Below are 23,933 nucleotides of genomic sequence, written 5' to 3' on the forward strand. Positions count from 1 at the left end.
TTTTTTTTTTGGTTTCTTGAGACAGGGTTTCTCTGTAACAATTCTGACTGTCCTGGAACTTACTCTGTAGACCAGGCTGACCTCGAACTCACAAAGATTCACCTGCCTCTGCCTCCTGAGTCCTGGAATTAAAGGCGTGCGCCGCCGCCGCCGCCGCCGCCGCCGCCGCCGCCGCCGCCGCCGCCGCCACCACCACCACCCACCCAGCGGTTCTTTATTTTTTAAAGACTTTTTTTTTTTTTACTGTGTATGGGTGTTTTGCCTTCATGTATGCATGTGTATCACATGCATATGTGCAGTGATTCTTGCAAAAGCAAGAAGAGAGAACTGGATTGCCTCGAAATAAAGTTTCAGAGGGTTGTGGGCTACCATTTGGGTGCTTGGAATTAAACCCAAGTCTTCTAGAATAGCAGTGTTTAATCAATGAGTCATCTCTCCAGTCCCTGGTGTTGATTTTCATGCCACATTCTACAACAGATATTAGGAGCTGGTTTACAGAAAACATCAACATTCCAAAACAGTCTAGAAGGCTGAGGTCTTGGTTCACTAGGCTGCATAACAAAATACCACAGAATACTGTGACTTAAACCAAAATAATTGATTTGCTTAGTGTCCTAGAGACTGGAAGTCCAAGGTAAGTGTCATAGGGTTGGTTTCTTGGGGGAGCCTCTCCTGAATTGCAGACAGTGCAATTCCCAGGATCTTTCCTTTGTACACATTTGTCCCTGGTTCCTTTCAGTGTATCCTGGTCTTTCTCATGGGCACCAGTCAGACTAAATGCTACCCACTCTAACAGCCTCATTTTAACGTAACACCCCTTTAAAGGTCTGACCTCCGAGTGCAGCCTAACATTATATGATACTAGGTCTTAGGGTTCTATGTTCAGAATAGTAGGCGGGGCACAGTTTAGCCCACAATAGTTCAGTGCTGGTCTGGATTCATGGATCCCAATTCTGAGGCCCCATTTGGAGTTAAGAGCCATAATGTACATAGGCAGGGCTGAACTAGACATCAGACTTTTCTTTTGATTGTAAATAGAGAAGTTGCTCTTCCAGCAAAGTAAACACGTGTTGCTCTTTGTCTTGGATTTAGGGTAGCTTGTGTCTTCTTTCCTTGAAGGTTATCTGCTCCCTTCCAGTTCCTGAGACATGATGCTTTAACTAGAGACCTTCACTCTCCTTATATTTGGTGCCTTTCATCATATCCACCATTGCTTGTAAATCACTGTATTCAGATCCCTGAAATCAAGTTTCTGTTCTTGAGGTCCTAACTAACTCAGAGTAGCTTAAGGAACATGGTGACCTGGTACAAGACCCCAGCAGGGCTTCTAGATTTCCTTAGGGGCAGCCTCTCTGCACCAGCACACTCTCTTCTGAGGAGGGCAGATGCATAACCAGTCGACTGTTGAAGAAGTGATAAAGGCTTGATCATAAAGAACCTTGCATTTGAAACCTGGGGCCTATGCAGGGTCCCTTGGCTCGGCCTGGGAGGAGGGGACTGGACCTACCTGGACTGAGTCCACCAGGTTGATCTCAGTCTGTGAGGAAGGCTTTGCCCTGGAGGAGATTGGAATGGGGGACGGGCTGGGGGGAAGGTGAGGGGGGCGGGAGGGGGGAGAACAAGGGAATCTGTGCCTGTATGTAGAACTTAATTGCATTGCAAAATAAAAATTAAAAAAAAAAAAAAAAAAAAAAAAAGAACCTTGCAATCTCCTATAACCAGGAAGACTCCCAGTGGAGGGTGGATGGGACACCAACCCAGCCTCAAAACCTTTGACCTACAATTTGTCCTACCTACAAGACAAAGTAAAGGTGACACAGAAATTGGGAGAGTGGCCAACCAATGTCCGCTCCAGCTTGAGACCCATGCCACAAGAGGGAGCCCACCCCTGACACTGCCTAGAAAGCCAGGAACCAGAAGCTAGGTAGCCCAGCAACCTAGGATAGAACCAAATATGACCAGGAAAAAAAAAAAAAAAAAAAAAAAAAAGATCAATACAATGATTTCTAATGATATTCTGCTATACTCATAGATTGGTGCCTAGCCCAAGTGTCATCAGAGAGGCTTCATCCAGCAACTGATGGGAGCAGATGCAGAGACCCACAGCAAAACATTAGGCAGAGCTCAGGAAATCCTGCAAAAGCGGGGGGTGGGAGGACTGTCGGAGCCAGAAGGGTCAGGGACACCACAAGAAAACACAGAATCAACTAACCTGAGCCCATAGGAACTCACAGAGACTGAACTGACAACCAGGGCGCCTGCGTGGGTCTGACCTAGGCCCTCTGCATATATGTGACAGGCTCCTGTGAGCCAATGAAATGTGACAGTTGTGTAGCTTGGTGTTCTTGTGAAACCCCTAACAGTGGGAGCAGGGGGCTGTCTCTGAGTCTTGCCTGTTTTGGGGACTCTTCCTTTCATGAATGCACTACCATATCCAGCTTGGGAAGAGGGGATCTTAATTGAGAAAATGCCTTTACAAAATTGGTCTGTGGACATTTTCTTGAGTAATGATTGATGTGGAAGGGCCCCACCCACTGGGCATGCCATCTCTGGGCAGTTGGTCCTGAATGATATAAAAAAGCAGGTCACATAAGCCATAGGGAGCAAGTCAGCAGGCAGTGTTCCTCCATGGCCTCTGATTTCAGTTTCTGCCTAGAGTTCCTCCCTTGACTTCCCTCCATGTTAGAATATGAGAGTTCTAGGATGAAATAAACCCTTTCCTCCCCAAGTTTTTAGTCATGGTGTTTTATCACAGCAATAGAATCCCTAACTGAGACAGATGGGAACCAGGCAATGGTAGCTGATGGCCTGTTTAGCTGAAGTCTGCAGTGGGGACAGGTAAACCCCGGTGACGGTGAGTGTTTACTTTTTTTTTTTTTTTAACAATTTATTATCTTTATTTTTTATGTGCATTGGTGTATGCATGTATGTGTGTGTGAGGGTATCAGATTTTAGAGTTACAGACAGTTGTTAGCTGCCATGTGGGTGCTGGGAGTTGAACCCCGTCCTCTGGTAGAGCAGTTGGTGCTCTTAACCACTGAACCATCACTCCAGCCCCGAGTGTTTACTTTTTTTAGCTATTTCCCCTTAGGTGTTGGGTGACTTTGAGCTTAAGATTCAGATTCTGAACCTGATGGACTACCAGAGGTGCTGCTACCAACCTTCACTAGGAATAGATAGTCCCATAGAGACATATTCAATGTTGGAAACCTTCCCCAGGGACTTAAATGGAGGAAATTCCAGAAGCTGAGTACAGAGTGGGGCAGAATAACAACATCAGTGGCTTACTGTGTGTGTGCTGCATCTACTTCAGCTGCTCACAGGCTTCTGTGTGGCTTTGGAGCCTGTCCTAGAACTCATTTTGTAGACCAGGCTGGCCTTGAATTCACAGAGATCCTGCTTCTGCCTCCCGAGTGCTGGGATTAAAGGCGTGCACCACCACTGCCTGTCTCATTAATGTTTTTTTTTTTAATGATTTATTTTTATTTATTTTCTGTGCATTGGGTTTTGCCTACATGTCCCGTGGAACAGGCATTACAGACAGTTTTGAGCTGCTGTGTGAGTGCAAGGAATTCAACATGGGTCTTCTGGAAGAGCAGCCAGTCCTCTTAACTGCTGACCTAGCTCTCCAGCTCTTAGCTCATTAACTCTTACCCCAGGAGATAGATGGTATTATTACTGTTTTTTGGGGGGAGAGGAATGTTTTGTTGTATTTTCCTATGTTACAGATGGAGAAACTGAGGCTGTGAAAAGTTAAGTAACACTTTTGGGATATGATATGAGACAAAGTCTTATTTAAACTCAGACCTATGACAATTTCAAGAGTCCAGTCTAACTCTTTATTGGGATCCAGGTTCTCGATATATAGCCCTGCCTGGCTTGGAACTAGCTTTGTAGACTGGGCTGGCCTTGAACTCACAGAGATCTGTCTTTTTCTCCCAAGTACTGGAATTAAAGGCAGTGCCATCATGCCTAGACCAACTCTTAATTTAAAAAAAATATATATATATATTTTTGTTGTATGAATGTTGGCCTGCATGTATGTCTCTTTGCCATGTGTATGTCTGGCCCCCATTGAGGTCAGAAGAGGACATCTGATCCCCTGGAACTGGAGTTATAGGCAGCTATAAGCGGCCATGTGGGTGCTATGAATAAAACCTGGGTCTACTGCAAGAACAGCCAGTGCTGTTAACTGCTGCCCCCCACCTCTTTTGGAGCCCACTAGATTTCCTAGTGGCTTTACCCAGCAGGACTGCATAAGGGGTTGATTGGACCATGGGCCTGGGTACCAGGTGACTGTAACTAGCAAGGGAGAGGTCCATCCCTTGGCATTGTTATAAATAGACCTTTGGAATAAAGTTTCTGGGCCGGTAGGTAAGTATCCAGGCCCACCCGAGTCTATCCTGTGTTTTCTCTGTTTCTCTCCCCCTCTATTTCTAACTAAGTCTCTTATCCCTCATTCATTCCTCAAGAGTTCCTGGGGTAAATAAGTGTGGGGGCTGGTCTCCCACACCCCTTCCAACTCTTTTTTTTTTTTTTTGTTTTTGTTTGTTTGTTTGTTTGTTTTTTTTGGTTTTGTTTTTTTTGGGTTGTTTTTTTTTTGTTTTGTTTTATTTTTTTTTTTTTTTGGTTTTTCGAGACAGGGTTTCTCTGTGTAGCTTTGCACCTCTCCTGGAACTAACTTGGTAGCACAGGCTGGCCTCGAACTCACAGAGATCCGCCTGGCTCTGCCTCCTGAGTGCTGGGATTAAAGGCGTGTGCCACCACCGCCCGGCTTTTTTTGGTTTTTTGAGACAGGGTTTCTCTGTGTAGTTTTGGTGCCTGTCCTGGATCTCGCTGTGTAGACCAGGCTGGCCTCGAACTCACAAAGATCCACCTGGCTCTGCCTCCCAAGTGCTGGGATTAAAGGCGTGTGCCACCACCGCCCGGCTTTTTTTGGTTTTTTGAGACAGGGTTTCTCTGTGTAGTTTTGGTGCCTGTCCTGGATCTCGCTGTGTAGACCAGGCTGGCCTCGAACTCACAAAGATCCACCTGGCTCTGCCTCCCAAGTGCTGGGATTAAAGGTGTGCGCCACCACCGCCCGGCCCTTCCAACTCTTAAGTGACAACAGAACTATGGCTCTTAGAACATTAAAAGTGGTTGTTTCAGGTGTGAAAGCACATGCCAGTGATCCTAGCCTTCAAAAGGCTGAGGTAAACTGGGCATAGTGGTGCATGCCTTTGATTCCAGTGCTCTGGAGGCAGAGACAGGTGGATCTCCTGAGTTCAGGCCATTCTGTTCTACAGAGCGAGTCCCAGAACATCCAGGCCTACACAGAGGAAACTGTCTTGGGGGATGGGGATGGGGGCTGAGGCGGAAGATGAGCTCAAGGTTATCCTGGGCCACAAAAGCCAAAAGGAGGGGGAAAGGGTGAGGGGATAGAGAGAACATAGGCTTGTGCTCAGGGAATGTGAATATTTTCCCAAAGTGATAGTAATGCTAAGTAATGTTGTGGAATAATCCTTCTGTACACCGTGAATATGTATTACTCTCACTGGTTAATAAAGAAGCTGATTGGCCTACAGCAAGGCAGGATATAGTTAGACAGGACAGTCAAACTGGGGATACTAGATAAAGAGGGGTGGAGAGAGGGAGATGTACCAAGGAAGCAGGATGTGTAGAAAATGAGGTAACAAGCCATAAGCCACACGGGGAAGCATAGATAAGGAATATGTGTTAATTTAAGTGTAAGAGTTCACTAGTAACAAGCCTGAGCTATCGGCTGGACATTTATAAGTAATATTAAGCCTCTGTGTTGGTTATTTGGGAGCAGGCGATTGGGACAGGAAAACTCCACCTACAAAGTAGATCTGGTATGATATTTTGGGCCTGTAATCCCAGCATTTGGAGGTGGAAACCAGAGGATCAGCAATTCAAGGTCATCCTCCATCCTCGGCTCCATATAGAATTGTTTATTTTTTTAATTGTATAGTATGCAGGTATACATGTGAGGTCAGAGGTCAACTTTCAGGGGTCAGTTTTCACCTTCAGCTGAAGTTCCAGGGATTGAATTCAGGTCACCAGACTTTTTGTTTTTTGTTTGTTTTTGTTTTTGGTTTTTGGTTTTTTGGTTTTTTGGTTTTTCGAGACAGGGTTTCTCTGTGTAGCTTTGCGCCTTTTCCTGGAACTCACTTGGTAGCCCAGGCTGGCCTCGAACTCACAGAGATCCACCTGGCTCTGCCTCCCGAGTGCTGGGATTAAAGGTGTGCGCCACCAACGCCTGGCTTGTTTGTTTTTTTGAGACAGGGTTTTACTGTGTAGCCTTGGCTGTTCTGGAGCTCTCTCTATAGCCCAGGCTGGCCTTGAACTCACAGAGATCTGCCTGCCTCTGCCTCTGGAGTACTGGGATTAAAGGTGTGTACCACCACTGCCCTGCCTGGTCATCAGACTTTTAACACAAGTACTTTTCCTCACTGAGCCAAGTTCCAGGCCAGCCAAGGCAACATAGTGAGTCCTTGTATCCTTGCCCCCGCAAAAAAAAATCTCTCAGAGCTATCTTGCCTGCTTCCATAACAAATTTGAAACCAGCTTGAGCTGTATGAGACCCTATCTCAAAACGAACAAAAATGCTAAGTTGATTCTGACAAATGCTATAACACTGATGAATGCTGTGGGATGTTCTGTATGGCAAATGTGTTGCTGATTAGCCAATAAATAAAAACACTGATTGGCCATTGGCTAGGCAGGAAATGTAGGCGGGACAAGGAGGAGAATAAAGCTGGGAAGTGGAAGGCTGAGTGAGGGAGACACTGCCAGCCGCCATGATGAGAAACAGCATGTGAAGATGCCGGTAAGCCACGAGCCATGTGGCAAGGTATAGATTTATAGAAATGGATTAATTTAAGCTGTAAGAACAGTTAGCAAGAAGCCTGCCATGGCCGTACAGTTTGTAACCAATATAAGTCTCTGTGTTTACTTGGTCGGATCTGAGCGGCTGTGGGACTGGCAGGTGATAGAGATTTGTCCTGACTGTGGGCCAGGCAGGAAAACTCTAGCTACAGATGAACCTTGTGCAAAAGTCATGAAAGGATGAATAGGAGACAAAGCACAACAGTGGCTGTCAGGCTGAGGGAGAGAAAGCAGGAATTGTTGCCCAATGGCTACATTGTTTCTTTCTTTTCTTTTTTTAAATAAATATTAGCGCTGGGCGGTGGTGGCACACACCTTTAATCCCAGCACTCAGGAGGCAGAAGCAGGAGGACCTCTATGAGTTCCAGGCCAGCCTGGTCTACAGAGCAAGATCCAGGACAGGCACCAAAACTACATGGAGTAAACCTGCCTCAAAAAAAAAACAAATAAATGTAAAACAATAAATATTAGCTACAATTCTCAGTCATTCTGATCATCAGCATTGTTATTCTTAGAAACAGTAATTTTCATTGCAAGGAGTAAAGCAGACTAGGTAACAGTCCACCAGGGAATGCATTGAAAACTCTAAGACTCGCAGACCCAAAGGTCAGGACTTCCAGCTGGACCTCTGGAGTGCTGAGAATCTACTGAAATCCACTGGGACTTGAGGCAGCTGCTTTTTGTTCCTCTGAAACTGCCAGTTTCTTGGATTGGTCTCTGTGCTCATATTCCCTCTGTGGGCTGGCTTTTCTGCATCTCTGCCACTCAGGCTTCGGTGCCCTGCTAAATCATCTCTCCTCTACACTGCCTATTAAATACCGGAGCTTCTTTGTCCAAAATTCCCAGGAGAGCATCTTGTGGGCCTAGTTAGCTGGCACCATCTGCAGGGACCCACTGTAGTGAGAGAGGAATGCTTCCTCTTTTAGGGATTCTCTCTTCAGTGGATTTAGAGACTGTCTGTCTCAGAAAAGAGTGTTTTGCCAGGTGATGGCACATGCCTTTAATCCCAGCACTCAGGAGGCAGAGCCAGGTGGATCTCTGTGATTTCGAGGCCAGCCTGGTCTACAGAGCGAGTTGCAGGACAGGCACCAAAACTACACAGAGAAATCCTGTCTCGAAAAAAACAAACAAGCAAACAAAGAAAGAATGTTTTGGTAACCACATTTGCAATCTCATTCCTGCTTCCTGTGGTGGTTTGGATGTTATTGGTCCCCATAATCACATAGGGAGTGACACCATTAGGAAGTGTGGCTTTGTTGGAGTAGGTTTGGCCTTGTTGGAGGGAAATGTGTCACTCAGAGTGGGCTTTAAGGTTTCCTGTGCCCAGGATACTGCCCAGTGTTTCAGTTGACTTCCTGTTGCCTGGAAGATATAGCACTCAGCTCCAGCACTACGTCTGCCTGCACCCTGCCATGTTCCCCATCATGATGATAATGGTCTGAACCTCTGAAACTGTAAGGGAGCCACCCCAATTAAATATTTTCATTATAAGAGTTGCTGTGGTTAAAAAAAAAAAAAAAGAGTTGCCATGGCCATGGTGTCTCTTCACAGCAATGAAAACCATAGGCAAGACACTGCCTTCATTTAACTTAACTTTTGTCTTAGAACTAGGAACGTGTCTGGGTAGCAGAGTGGTTTTTGCCTAGAATGCACAAAGCCGTGGGTTCAATTCCCAGCACCAAAGAGAAAAAAAAAGTTTTCTTCATAGTACTTACTCTTGTGTGAAATTTACATTTACTATTTTAAAAATTTGAGATTGAGGCAGACAGGAAGTCTGTTATTTTTGGTTATAAACACAGTACTTGGTACATTGCTTGATACACAGTAGAGAATCAAGTTAAAAATCTCATAAATAAAAAAATGTTTGAAACTTTCATCTGTTAGACCAGTTTTGTTTTGTTTTGTTTTTCAGAAGAAGTCATTATCAGCTGGCTTAACTCTGCTAGATGCCAACAGTCTCCCAACATAGCTTCCTCCACCCCAGGAAACAGTCCTCCCTTGCAAGATCTGCTGTTGTAGTTAGCTGTCTGGTCCATTGTCCATGGTTGTATTGAGTCCTGACATCTGGAAGGAAATGGCTTTGTGAAAGACCAAAGTGGAGTTTGGCCAGGTGGGATGGTTCAGTCTGTAGGGAGAGCTAAGTGATAACTTCTAACTTTAGGACCAAATATCAGGGAAATTAGATCCGGGTACTAGCTTTCAGATACCCAAATCCAGTTTCTAACCTGCTTAAACACGATTTCTTTTTCCCACAGAGCTGAAAGTTCAGTGGTAAACTAGGCTGTGGGAACTGTCGACGTAGTGACATCAGCAAGGGCTCAGGGTCATTCCACTGCTGCTCTCCTGGTCTTAGATCGGCAGCAGCCTCCATCACAGTCAACTGCCACTTCCTTCTCTTGTCTAGTGGGAGAGTGGTTTTCTATGTCTCTGTCCTGAAAGCAAAGCCACTTCTATGGGCACCCTCCCCCAACTCAACTTCTTATTTTTGTACGCATCACTGTTAGAGAAGAGAATTCCGGTACATCAGTCAGACTCTGAGAATGGGGTTTGCCTGGCTGGGCTTGCACCTGAACCAAATTAGGGTTGGTGTAGGGAAAACAAGGATTTGGGTGTTTGTGAGGTGGGTGAAATGTTTAAAGCAGAGAAGTGACATGATCAGGTTTGATTTGGGAAGGTTATTCTTGGCTACATGCTGAAGAGAGATTAGAGCAGGGCCGGACTAGAGGCAGAGCACACTAGAGCCAAAACTGGACATGAATGAGGTGGCTCTTGGTGTGACAAAACTGAGTTTGTTCAACATGGCCTATGAGGACCTGTATTAGAGTTCTCGGAGAAACAGAATCAGGTGGACATATGTCTAAAAAGAGAAGCTAAGGTCTTACAAGCTATCACCCACAAGCCAATGTAGTTCACAGACCTGAGAATTGGGAGCATCCATGGTAGAAGACACCAGTGTCCCAGCTCAGGCTACCTGGAAGAATTAAACTCCATATATTCTTTATAGTCCCTCAATAGATTGAATGAGCCCACCCACATAGGGGACAGCCATCTGACTTTCTGAGTCTTCCAATTCCAGTTGTGATTCCTTCCAAAAACACCTCGCAGACATACCCAGAAAGGTCTAACTAAGCTACTATGGCCTAGTCAAGTTAACACATAAAATTACCATCGGAGTGTTTGGTAATAGTTGAATAAACTGCACATTTGAACTGAAAGCAGTAGTCCAGCCATCGGAGGGGCTTGATAGGGCTGCCTGTTTGCTTTCCTGACCTCTTCATCTCTGTCATGCCCCAGCCTCTTGTTCTCTAGTCCTTGGCCACATCAGCCTTCCTTCGATTCTTGGGTATCCCTGCTTCCTTTCTGCCTTTGCTCATGCTGTCCACCCCCACCTTGCCTCCTCATTCTTAAACTTTGGGTCTTAGCTCCAGTGTCAACAGGAAGCCCCTGACATCTAGAGCCTCCTCCTTCATAAATCCTCACCGGGTGTTCTGCAGTACACAGTTGGAATTGATTGGAAACGGCTGAATAATTAGTTCTGCAGCCACTTTAAGTTAGAGTCAGATTGTGAGGTCCACATGTGCAGGAAGCTCATCTGCCTTGCCCAATACTGTATCCCCCGTGTTGATAATGGTACCTCTTCACACAGTAGGTGATCAGGAAGCACCCACTCATAGAGCAGGTCACTAATAGGTATCTGAATGAAGGCCCAGACACAAAGCTGGGGATGCTTGGCTGGCATGCAAGAAAGCATCTATTTGATCCCCACCATGCCTACACTTGGCAGTAAGCACACTTACTCACCAGGCCTTGGTGGCACATGCCTAGGAGGTAAAAAAGAAGAAAAAAAGAGGCTGGAGGGATGGTGTAACACGAATCTTAAAAGGTCTTCTAATAAAAAACCCAGAGCCAGATTGAGGTCAAAGCTGAAAGATCAGAGAAGCAGAACAGCCAGCCACTAGCTTACCTCTATGAAATCCTCAGCCTCAAGAGAGCGAGTTCCTGTTTCCTCATGCCTTATATACCTTTTTGTGTCCTGCCATATTACTTCCTGGGATTAAAGGCGTGTGTCACCACCACCTGGTTCTGTTTCTCTCATGTGGCCCATTGTGGCCTTGAACTCACAGAGATCCAAAATGGATCTCAGCTTCCCAGTGATAGGATTAACGGTGTTTGCCACTGCTGCCTGACCTCTATGTCTAATTTAGTGGCTGGCTTTGTTCTCTGATCTCCAGGTAAGTTTTATTGCGGTACACAATATATCACTACAGGATGGCTCGGCAGTTAGGAGTACTGGCTGCTCTTACAGAAGACATAGGTTTAATTCCCAGCACCCACATGGCAACAACCATCTGGAACTCCATTTCCAGAGGATCCAATGCTCTCTTCTGTCCTCTGTGGTACCCCACATATGTGGTGAACAGACACAGACATACAGGCAGGCAAAATACCCATACACATAAAATAAAAATTAAAAAAAGGAAAGAAAAAAGCTCTAGATATATCATCTAATTGGATCAGGTGTCAAGAGTGTTGATCAAGGGCTGCCATGTTCAGTTGGAATATGGCATGCAGTGCCCATAGCTTCACATCATTTGTGGTTGCTCTTTCTCTTAATAAGGCATGTGACAACATGACTGGCGGGTTTAATAATTTAGAAAGCAGACCAGATTAAGCCTTTGATGATGATTTTGGGATTTCCAACTTTACCTTCAGATCTGGGCAAATTGTTGGGGTCCCAGCCATTCCTTCCAAACTTGGAAAAGAGCTCCACCCCAACCTGTGTTCTCTCAAGCTGGCTGCTGTAGCGTATCGCTGACAAAGGATCTTTTCTGTCTGGAGAACACCTCATCTCTCTTGGCTGCATCTGTCTAACCTTGTCCTCATTCATTTATGGAGCAAATACTGGGTGCCAGGTTCTGTTAGGCCTGAGGGTTCGGAGGGAAGAGAAGACAGGACCTTACGTATGTGTGCCACCCACAAGGGTTTGTTACCTTTATTTATTATTTTCTGAGACAGGGCCTCTGTGTAACCCAGGTAGCCTTGAACTCTACCTCCCCACACACACACACACTTGGATTTTTTGAGACAGAGTTTCTCTGTGTTACAGCTCTGGCTGTTTTGGAACTCGGTTTGTAGACCAGACTGCCAGGCTGGCCTCAAACTCGCAGAGATCTACCTACCTCTGCTTCGCCAGTGCTAGGATTGAAGGCGTGCACCATCACTGCCCATCCTTGAACTCTCCCTTTTCCTACCTTCTTGCCAGTGCTGGAATTACAGGCATGTGCATGCCACCACATCCATCTGTTATCCTCAAGGACTGATAATTGTTAGGCTTTTGTTGTTGTTTATTTTGAGACAGGGTCTCTTTCTGTAGTCCTGGCTGTCTTGGAGCTGGCTATGTAGACCAGGCTGGGCTCTAACTCACAGAGATCCTCCTGCCTCTACCTCCTGATAAGTGCTGGGATTAAAGGCATGCACCACCACACCCAGCTATTAAGCTTTTAAAAACGAAAAAGCTACCGTAGATGGTTCTACAGTTATGAGCCTTGCTGTTCTTGCAGAGGACCTAGGTTTGGTTCCCAGCACCCACATGGTGCCTCACAACTATCTGTAACTCCAATTGTAGAAGATCTGATGGCCTCTTCTGCCCAACTTGGGCATCAGGTGTGCATGCACACACATAGCAATAACAATAAAGATTAAAAAAGAAAGATAGGGAGGCTGGAGAGATGGCTCAGGGGTTAAGAGTGCTGACTCTTCTTCCAGAGGACCTGAGTTCAATTCCCAGCACCCACATGGCAGCTCGCACCTGTCTGAAAGCCAGTTTTAGGGGACCCCAACACCCATGGCAAAAACACCAAAATGAACATTTAAAAAAAAAGAAAAGAAATATAGGCCTGAGCTGTGCATAGTGGGACAAGCCTGTAACCTCAGCAACTGAGAAGAGTCACTATGAGGTTGGGACCAGCCTGGGCTACAGATTTAAGACGCTGTCTCAGGAGGGAAAAAAAGCCAATCTGGTAACACCTGCCTGTAATTCCAAGAAGCTGAGGGAGGAAGACTGTAAGTGAAGACCTTGCCTCACAAAACCAAACCAAATAGAAATGAATTGAAAAGATAATTCAGAGTTCCTGTATTTCCATCATCAGTTTGCCCTTTTGTTTTTTGTTTGTTTCTTTCTTTGTTTTGTTTTGTTTTTACTCTTTTGTTATTTTGAGACAGGGTCCTTCTATGCAGCTCAGGCTGCCATTGAATGATTCTCCTGCCTCAGCTTCCAGAGTGCTGGAATAACCTCTGTGCCACACTCTGGCTTCTCTGTTGTTTTTCCCATTGTTATCATTAGTATTTGTGCTGGGAATAAAATGGAGGGCCTCACACATGCCAGGTAATCACTTTCAGCCATACCCAGTCCCATTTCTCCTATTATTTACATCATACTGTGGCGTATTTGTCAAAATGAATGAACCAGTACTGTACATTTTATTAGCTGAAGTCTATTTATTTAGATTCCCTTGGTTTTCCTTTGTTTTTGTTTTGTAAGAGTAAGACCCTGTCGCCCAGGCTAACCAGGAACTCCCTGTGCCTCAGTGCTGGGATTGTAGGCCTGTGTCATCACTCAGCTCCTAGGTTCTTACTTACAGTATCCTCTGTTCCCAGGTCCCTCTCCCATGACACCACATAATAATGCCTCAGGCTTGTCTTGACAGTGCCAGTCTCAGACTGCGCTTGTTTTTGTTTGTTTTGTTTTGTTTGTTTTACAAACTAGACAGTTTTGAGGAATACCAGTGAGGTGTTTTGTAGTAGGTCCCTTCACTGATACTTATTTTTCTCATGATTACCGTGGGACTATGGGTTAAAGACCAGAGATAAAGCACAGTTGTTTTACCGAGGTGAGGTGCATACATCAAGACAGATCACTGTGGTTGCCTGGTCGTTTCCTGCATGCTAGTTCAATTGGTCATGCTCTTTACCCTGGCATTCAGTTCTTCCTCTTAGCAAAAGCTAATTTCAGGGTCTATAGTATAAACTATACCATAACCACCCAGGTTCCCTCAGTAAGGGAGTATGCTAGATACTCAGCTATCAAACTCACAGCTTTGGAAAGTTATTCAGAATATCCAGGTGGTGTCCTTGACAGTTGGTTTTGTACCTGCAGAGTCAACAAACGATTCTATGACGTGATATCCTTACCCATAAGCCCTCAGAGTTTTCAGGAGGAAACTTAACTTAGGACTTAGATGAAGATTTGATCCAATCTGGGCTCACCTGTGGTGCTTTGAGAATATAATCTAGTTTCCATCCAGGTAGCGCTCCAGGGCCAATTGGTACACTCTTACCTTGAAGCCTACAAGGAGTACACAGGCTTTGGCAGTGATGCTTGTGGATGTTTTTAAAGAAATTCCAAAAGCCATCGGGCATGGTGGCTCACACCTTTAGTCCCAGTACTCTGGAGGCAGAGCCAGGTGGATCTCTGAGCTTGAGGCTAGCTTGATTTATAGAGTCAGTTCCAGGACAGCCAGGCTACACAGAGAAACCCTGTCTCAAAACAAACAAACAAACAAACAAATAAATAAATAAAGATCAAACTAACAAACAAAAGTTTTACTTACTGAACTTCACCCTATACTCAAACACAATGTTCCATGTAAGCTCTCCTAATCCCTTTCACCCTATAACAGTCCCATTTGTTCCTGATACATTTGCAAAAAGACCTTTTAGATGCTGTGGTGGAACTCTAACTAAAACAGACCTTCATCCTTTCACCCCAAGTCAAATACATTTCTTTACATTAGTCCTCTATTTTCTCCTGTTCCCGTCCTTTGATGCTCTCTAGCTCCCTGCTACTTTTGCTAGCTCATTTTAGTGCAACAGTCTTGGTGATGGGACCAGTCACTGTCACCCTGAATCAACTCTATGGCCACTTTCTCCCACCTCTGTTCCTCGCTATCCCCCAACCTTCCCAGGAAATGTCTCAGTTTTACTCTGTAACCACAGCCTTCTAATAGTTATTTTCAAGTCCCTTCAGGAATACAAGATGGCAGTCACCTGACCCATCATCACAGGTGACCAAGTTAAGACTCTCCCCCTGCTACATGACCAGGGGACCCCCATTTTCAATGGACCTAGAACTACCCCCTCCTCAAAGACTCTCCTCAGCAGAAAACAACTATAATATTCCTGCCCTGCATTTTTTTATATCCTCTCAGAGGTAGGAATGATAGTTTCCTGCTGAAAGACTACACTTCCCAGCTTCCTTTGCAGACTAGGGAAGTCATTTCCACCCATTTTTGCCCATATAAGAGATCTCTTTCCCTGTAGGCATTTTGGGCATCCACACATGTGGGTGACAAAATGCCCTTTTGCTGTGAATAAACATGGTCCGAGCTAAGGTTAGGCCAAGCCTCTCTTTCTCCCCACCTTCTTTCTCTCTATAGCTGCTTTTTAAACTAATCTAACAGTGCCCACCCCGACCCCTTTAGCTGAGGCAACATTTGTCAGATTTCTCCACTGTAGAGTGACTGTCCCCTGTCCCCTCACCTTTCATGCTGTACTCTTCTGTAGTCAGCTGCTATTTACCTCCTTGAGGGTGGCATATAGTTGCAGAAATTACATGTATTACATGAAAGTCTCTGCATAAAAAATGTGTCACCTGCCCCCATGCATTCAACCATTTAGATCACGATGGATTTGTGCATATTTATCTTATGCTAAAGGTTATAAACAATGCTACTCCCCCGCCCCCTTGAGATAGGGTCCCTCTGTGTAGCCTCAGCTGGCCTGAAGCTCACTATGGAGATGGGTTGGCCTGGAACTCAGAGATCTGCCTGACTCTGTCTCCCAAGTGCTGGTACTAAAGGCATGTGCCACTGAGTCTGCCTTCTATTTTGCTGCTCAAATTGCTCTAGCCTTGGACATTAAGGAGCTTTTTCCTGAGATCTTACACACACAGACACCCCGACACTTTTTGTGTGTGTATTGGAGCTTGGCCAGTTATGCATGCTAGGCAGTACACTCCACTCTGGAGGTAAATTCCCAGCCCTAGAATTTCCTTTCTTTCATTCTTCTTTTCTTTCTTTCTTTCTTTCTTTCTTTTTTTTTTTTTGTAAATGCTCTCTTTGTATGTATGCCTTTATGCCAGAAGAGGACATCAGATCTCATTGTAGATGTTGTGAGCTACCATGTGGTTGCTGGGAATTGAACTCAGGACCTCTGGAAGAACAGCCAGTGCTGTTAACCACTGAGCCATCTCTCCAGCCCCTTGTTTGTTTGTTTGTTTGTTTGTTTGTTTGTTTGTTTGAGACAGGTTCTCTGTAGTAGCCCTGGCTATCCTAGAACTCACTATGTAGACCAGGGTGGTCTTGAATTCATAGAGATTGGCCTGCTTCTGCCTCCAAGTGCTGGGATAAGGGGCACGTGCCCAGCCCTAGAATTTTCAAGAGAGGAACTATTAAGAGTACTGAAGAGTCCAGGCAGTGGTGGCACCCACCTTTAATCCCAGCACTTGGGTGGCAGAAGCAGGCAGATCTCTGTGAGTTCAAGGCCAGCCTGGTCTACAGAGGGAGTTCCAGGACAGCCAGAACTACACAGAGAAACCCTGTTTGGAAAACAAACAAAGAAAAGAGTAATGTGCAGTGGAATGGTCCTTCTGTATGCTGTGAATATGTGTTGCTCTCATTAGCTGGTAATAAACCTGTTTGGCCAATGGTGAGGCAGAATAAAGTTAGGTGGTACAATCAAACTGAAGAAGAGATGAAGAAGAGCAAAGTTGGAGGAGATGCCAGCCAGCCACCGAGCAAGCAGAATGTGTAGAAAATGAGGTAACAAGCCATGAGCCACGTGGCTAAACATAGATAAGAATTATGGGTTAATTCAAGTGTAAGAGTTAGTAACAAGCCTGAGCTAATGGCCAAACATTTATAATTAATATAAGGCTCTCTGTGATAATTTGCAAAGTGGCTGCTGGGTATCTGGGAGTTGCTGGCAGGGCAGAAACTTCTGTTTACAGTAATGAAGAGGGCTGGGGCTCAGTTGGCATAGTGCTTGACCACAATGCACAAAGCCCTGTGTTCAATCACCTGTACTACCTAAACCAGGCATGGTAGTGTACCCCTGTAATCCCATCCTCCATTACAGGTCAAGTTTGAGGCTAGCCTGCACTACAGGAATCTTGTCTGAAAAAAACAAAAGATGATAAATCAATTGGTGAGATTTTAAAACTGCTTCAAAGGAGAATCTAAAGAACAGTCTCTAGACTAGAAATATTGCAGTAAATATGCAAATGGCCACAGAACTGGTTTTTCCAGGGGAAAGGGGTTGTGTGTTGCCTGCACAGTATTCATTTGCATGCCTATGGGTAAGAATAGTTTCCCATTTTTTTCAATTATCAACAGTTTACAGAGATGTGAAGTGATTCTCAAAAGAACCAAATCAAGTAACATAGATGTGCTCAAGACAGCACCGTTTTCATTAAAGTATGAAATGTTCTCTACCTGGGTAATGTAGACTGAAATATGCCCCGCACCCCATGCCTATGCTGGAGCCCTCACCTCCAGTGTGATTAGAGGTAAGGCCTTGGTAAGGTGATCAGGTTTACATGAGGTCCTGAGGGGTCGAGGTGCACCGTGAGATTGATGTCTTTAGAACAAGAGGGGTCTTCTGTGTAGTGGGAGTTTTCCTGTGTCCACCCGGCTCCTACAGCCGCTTAGATCCAAGTAAACACACAGAGACTTATAATACTTATAAACTGTATGGCTGTGGCAGGCTTCTTGCTATCTAGTTCTTATATATCTTAAATTAACCCATTTCTATAAATCTATACCTTGCCACGTGGCTCGTGGCTTACTGGTATCCTTACATTTTGCTTCTCACGGCAGCAGCATCTGGCAGCGTCTCCTGACTCAGCTTTCCACTTCCCAGAATTCTCTGCTTGTCCCGCCTATACCTCCTGCCTGGCTACTGGCCAATCAGCATTTTATTTATTAACCAATCAGAGCAACACATTCACAGCATACAGAGCGATATCCACAGCACTTCTGCTGGTGTAGTGGTGTGAGCCTGTAATCTTTGCACTTGGGAGGTGAAACTAGATTGCCCCTAGCAGTAAGAGCTTGTTTGTTCCAAAAACAAACAAGCCTAGAGAGCTGCTTTCTGCCTCTTCTCCACACACGAGGACACAACACAGGAAGAATTTAAAACATCTGCAGCAAGAAGGGAGCCTTCTCCAGAGGCTCCATCTCCTGGCATCTTGATCTTCATCCTTCCAGCCAGCAGAGAAAACTAATTGCATCAGTGTGAGCTATCTAAGAAAAATAACTAGATAGATTAGCATAAAACCTGGCACACAGTGCCTAGTCTCTTGTCACATGGGCATGTGTGTAGTTTCATTACTGCTAGTGTTGAAGGGTGTTAGGGATAGTAGCATGTCAGGTATGTAGATGGGAGCATTGGTTTGAAACAAATATAACACATCAAATGTCCTTGTTTTTCTTGATATGGGCTATCACTGATGTAGGCCCAGGTTAGCCTCAAACTCAGGGTCCTCCTGGCTCATGTTTCCCAGGGCTGTGACTATAGATTATGAACTACTATGAACAGCTTCTTTGTTATTTATTTGTTACAGGGTCTCACTGTGTACTCTGACTCATAATCTTGCTTCTGCCTCACAAGTGCTCAGTTTACAAGTATGTACTACCATGGCCAACACAAAAATGTCCCTTTAAACATAAATATTTGGAGCCATTTCACTGGATCAGCAGGTAAGAGTGATTGCCATACAAGCCTAGTGATATGAGTTGTATCCCCAGAATGCACATATGGGTGGGGGGAGAGAACCAATTCTACAAAGTTGTCCTCTGAGCTCCACAAGCATAGTGACGTGTGTGCCTGAACCAACACATACACATCACACATACACATACAGTATTTAAAAAAAATTAAAAACAAGCCTGGAAAGATGGCTAAGTGGTCAAGAGTATGTGTGACCCAGGTTCAATTCCTAGCACCCACATGGCAGCTCACCACTGTCTACAATTCTAGTCTTAGGGAATCTGACACCCTCTCTGGCCTCTTCAGGCACCAGGCATGCATGTGGTGCATAGATAGACATGCAGGGAAAACACTCATGCACATAAAAATAAAAAAAATAGATATTTATATATTTGGGATTGTGATATGCCTAAAGTCCCAGGGTCACCTCTTACTGTTTCCACTATTCATGTGTCCATTCAACAGATACTTACTGGCACTGGTATGCCAAGCACTTTTTGATGTGCTGGAGGCACAGATCTGTGCAAATTAAAATCCTTTGTGTGTGTGTGTGTGTGTGTGTGTGTGTGTGTGTGTGTGTGTGTGTGTTGGGGGTGTGGCCTGGAGGGTGGGAAATGACAGGTGAGGGATAATAGGGAAGAACTGGTGCTTCAGTGGAACCTTGTGCCCTGTCTCCATTGCCTCCCAGGCTGAGGCCTCCCTTAGTATTAACAGTGCTGCCAATAGTAGATCATTGACAGCAATGCAAAATTACTCTGGCGTCTAGACATGCATAATAATCCTGTCCACTGGGCAGACAGCTTTCTCCACTGGCTGGAGCCAGTTTTGCACCCATTTGCATGTTTGTTTCAATAGTTCTTTATTCTACATCAATTTGCCCTTTGGCTTTTCTTGTGGACATATTAATACAACATCTTCTTGACTCCTTTAATTGAAGAGTTAAATAAAGTATTTCATGTGTAAGGCTAGCATGGTAGTTCACACCTGTAGTTCCACCTCTTGGGAGGCTGAGGCAGGAGAATTACTGCAGGGTTTTAGGCTATCTTGGCCCACATAGTTCAAGAACATTTTAGACTACTGAGTGTGAGAGACCCTTCTCAAAACCAAAACCACAACAAAGCTGTAGTGGTAGCATTTACTTTTATCATGCTTGGAATATAGTGGCAAGAGGATCAAGAATTCTGGGTCCTTTAGCTGTGTAGTGATCAAAACCTACTGGTTACATGAGACCCTAATCCAAAACAGTCAGAAAAAGGTGTGCTTATACATTAACGTGTTCACTTCTTAGAGTACGAGAATCACCACCTGCTTTTGAGAAAAGTATTCTTTCATAAAATAAGTGTTTTATAAATTATGGTGCAATGTGTCATGTAGAAAATAAAAAAAAGTGTGGAAGCCAGAATGGAAGGTGCTCTGGGAAGACCCTAATGAATAAAAATGTTGAAAGGATGATGCTTTATTGAAATTCAGATTTAGCCAGGAGTCCAGTATCTTATCTGGAAACCCTACTTCTCAAGGAAGAAGGGACCGTAACTTGCTAGGTTGGTTTTTGATCTTTCAAGTGGTCTTGCACAAAAAGACCTCGTGAGCTGGAGGCGGCGCAGAGGAGCGGTATGGGGAGGTGGGACCAGGGTCAGAAATGGGCGTGTCCAGTAGGGGCCGCCCCCATCACGTGCCTCTCTGTCCCTGCCGCGTCGGCAGCTGGAGAGAAGGCTAGGCGGCGGCGGCGGCGGCGGCGGCTGCAGCTTTAGGGCAGGGGTAACTGCGGCCGCAGCACTGGGCTGGGCAGATGGCAGCGACGGCAGTGGCGGCGGGGACCGGAGCCCCAGCGGGGACCGAGTCGGCGTCTGGTGCCCCGGGGTCGGCGGCTGCGTTGGAGCTGTGGCTCAGTGAGTAGCATCGCGCCGCACGTGATCCCGCTTCCCGCCGCCCTGGTTGACCTCCTCGGTGGGGAAGGGGTCTCTAGGCTCGCCCAGGGGATTCCGGGGACCGCAGACCACCCCACGGCTCAGTGGCCCAGCGGCCCCACCGAACAGCTGGAGCGCGAATGCCTAGGGATCTCTTGTGCCGAGCACTGTGCAGAAGGCGTTTCAGCCATTGTTAGTCTGGTCGCAGACCCTGGGGGGGAACCCGCATTTACTAACCCCTGACTGCGCAGCTTCTTTGCATATCCTTGTGTCTAAGAGCTAATGTGGCTGCTACCTTTAAGAGCAAAACCAGCCTTTTTGCCTCGGTACGGGTTTACTCTGGCCAGATTTAATTGTTCTTGTCCTAGCTTTATGGTGGTCGCTGGAGAGGTGGGGTCCTTAAGATTCTCGCTTAATCTGAGGAATTGAGGTTCAGAAAGGATAAAGAATCCACCCCTTGTGTGGGCTCCACTGCATTCTGGGTGCACTGCGATGGTAACACAGGACAGTGCTCACAAAGACATTTTCAATGGGTGCTGGCTACCAGAACAGCACCTCGTTAACAAGCTGGAGGAAGGGCACTTATTGAGCATAGTAGGGACTGTTTTGTTTACCTGGGGCTTGTCATAGCTGGTATACAGTGTTTTTGTGGACAATGGAGGAGGCCATATTCCAGACAGGAAACTGCAAAAACTCAGAACGAGAATGTAGAACATTCTGGGAGGGAGTAGGCCTGTTGGCCGGGAGTGCAGAGCTTAAAGAGCAGGGAATACAGAAAAGATACCTCAGGCTAATTTGCTAATGGAAGTAAGAAGAGCATGGATGGCTTTGTATGCCACAGAAGGAACTGTATTATTTTTTAAATATTTTATATTTTGTGTGTTTGGGGTGGGGCGTGCTGCTTCTGGCTTGTGGAGGTCAGAGGACAACTGGGGAGGAGGGGTGATTTATCTCTTTAGACTCTTCTGTGGGCCCTAGGGACTGAAACTCAGGTGATAAGACTTGGTTGCAGGCACCTTTATCTTTAGAGTTATTGCTGGCCCCGAATTTTATATTTTAGCAGATGGGGGAGGATGTTGGAGAGAATCTGATCCACATGTGGTGCTACAGGATGAATTGGTCAAGGGTGAGATTTCAGGTCTTTAGATAGCTGGAGGGGGGGTGGTGCAGTAGGTCTGGTAGGTGGGCATCAACGGTAGAATGGACTAGCTGAGTCCACCTGAAGGGTTTAATGTAAACACAGCTGCATGTGCATTACTTTGATTAAAAAAAAAATTTGGAGCCGCACGGTAGTGGTACTCGAGGTAGAGCCAGTGGGTCTCTGTAAGTTCCAGGCCAGCCTGGTCTTCCAGGACAGCTAGAGCTCCATAGTGAGGCCCTGTCTAGGAAAACAAAACAAAACAAACAAAGACCCCCCCAAAAAAAAATCCAGCAAGGATTAGCCAACACCATAGACAGCCTTCCTTCAGGGTGCACACACAGATGGACTCAGGAGATGAAGAATGGGAAGGATCCCTGGTTTCAGGAGTCAGAAGTAATTGTGGATGCCCCACCTGTGAGGAGGAGGGGATTATGTAGTGTGAAGTTTGAAGTTCTTTGCAAGATAATCAGGAAGAGGCTCTGTTGAGCATTCAGTGGGCTCGGGGAGGGGGGGCGGGGTAAGAGCTAGAGGCGTGGTTTGGGAGCTAAGCTTGTGTGTGTGTGTGTGTGTGAGAGTGTGTGTGTGTGTGTGTGTGTGTGTGTGAGTGTGAGTGAAGAGCGGAGCTTCGGAGCTGGAGCATCCTCCACATTTCCCAAGCAGACGGGACCAGTAGCCTGAAGGTGCAGAAGCAGACCTGGAAAGCTGGGCTGGGGAGAGCCACAGGGAGAGGGGTGTGGGCCGTAGTTTGTTGCTTCAAAATGGAGACTGGAGGGAGGAGAACTTGGAGTCTGGTAAAAGGTTATTGAGAGGCACTGAGTAAAATGGTGGAGACGGAAGGTCTGTGAAGCGGCGGAGAACGGCAGGCTTAGACTGGAGTTGGAGGAAAACGTGTGTGCTGGGTAGGGCGAGAGCAGCTGCGAGTGGCTGTGTAAGAGCGCCTGTCTGCAACTGGGGCTGTCTGAGGAGTTGGCCGGTACCCCAAAGTTCTTAGACCCTCTGCTCTTTCAGAGAGGGCTAGAACCAACCTTTTTATGCAAAATTCCTTGAGTTATTTCAAAGTTGGCAACTACTTTCAAAGAAATGTGTTGAAGAGCAGTGGGATAATCTGTAGTGGGGGGTGTGCGGGCAAATGGTTTTTTATGGTGCTTGGTGTGAAAGGAAGGAGAGGGGCATCCAGTGGGAATGTGGGAGTGATGGAGAGGGCACACGAACTCCTCTTCCTGTGGCGCTCCTTTTGGGAGCTCCCCTCGTCTTCTGGGTCTGTGTTTGGTCACTGGCAGAGGGGCTTTAAGACGTTGGAGCCCTTGGGAACCTGAATGGGAAGTATCAGGCCCGGATGTGGCCTGTAGAGGAAGAACAGCTTGTCTCGGTGGGAAGGAGATAAAGGTGGTTGCACATGCAAACTAGTAGGTCCTGTCACTGCAATGGGCTTGAGGAAGGCAGGGAAGGAAGTGTGAAGAAGGTGCTGTGTTTTAAAGCAGGAGTGCTGAGGGTAGGTACTGGTAGTATAATGTAGAGACAAGAGTTGGAGGAGTTTGAGACATGATCAGGACAGGTGTGTAGTTGAGAAGGATATACCGTGTGTCTTGACAAGATGGAAAAGAAAGCCATTGGTAGATCTTGCCTTTACTGTCTCCTTAGAGCTTTTGGGGGATCAAAAATGTTAATATATTTTCATAAAAGTTTTTTTTTTTTTTTTTCTGAGACAGATTCTCACTGTGTAGCCCTGACTTTCCTGGAACTGGGTCTGTAGCCCAGGCTGGCCTCAAACTCAGAGATCTGCCTGCCTCTGCCTCCCGAGTTGGGGATTAAAGACTACTGCCTCTCTGCACATTTTTATAAAGTTCTTAAATAGTGCCTTAATATAGTGTATAGTGAGTGTCCAATAAACTGGATTATGGAAAGAAAGGCTTTGAATAGGTGTGATCCCAACCCCAAAGCTCCATGCTGTCATTGAGATTTTGTTTCTTTTCTTGGATTTGCTCAGTTCTCTGCTCCCTGCTATACTCAGGGCAGGAATAATTCATTTCACCATGATTTTTACAAGTTACTGTTCTGTCCGTGGGCCTTTTGGGCTTGAATCATGTCTGTCTCGGAATACGGATGACCAAGAGGATAAAATAGGAAAAGGATCAGACCAGTAGGATGGGAGAGAACAGAGGTGAGATCTAGCTCTACTTTGGACTTGAGAAGAGATAGTTCACCAAAGGATGAAGAAGCTGTTGCTGAAA

The 23,933-nt window shown here is 45.8% G+C and overlaps 1 protein-coding gene across 1 annotated transcript in view; it reads left to right on the forward strand.

Moving 5' to 3' along the window:
- The first annotated feature begins 20,386 nt into the window (after positions 1-20,386).
- Gga2 (golgi associated, gamma adaptin ear containing, ARF binding protein 2) overlaps positions 20,387-23,933 on the forward strand; it is a 36,649-nt gene continuing 33,102 nt past the window's right edge. Inside the window, exon 1 of the mRNA XM_059267449.1 lies at positions 20,387-20,543. Coding sequence (XP_059123432.1) covers positions 20,444-20,543 — 100 coding nt within the window. The 5' untranslated portion in view covers positions 20,387-20,443. The remainder of the gene's footprint in view (positions 20,544-23,933) is intronic.

This window comes from Peromyscus eremicus, chromosome 1 (assembly GCF_949786415.1).
Source record: "Peromyscus eremicus chromosome 1, PerEre_H2_v1, whole genome shotgun sequence".
NCBI classification, from domain to species: domain Eukaryota; kingdom Metazoa; phylum Chordata; class Mammalia; order Rodentia; family Cricetidae; genus Peromyscus; species Peromyscus eremicus.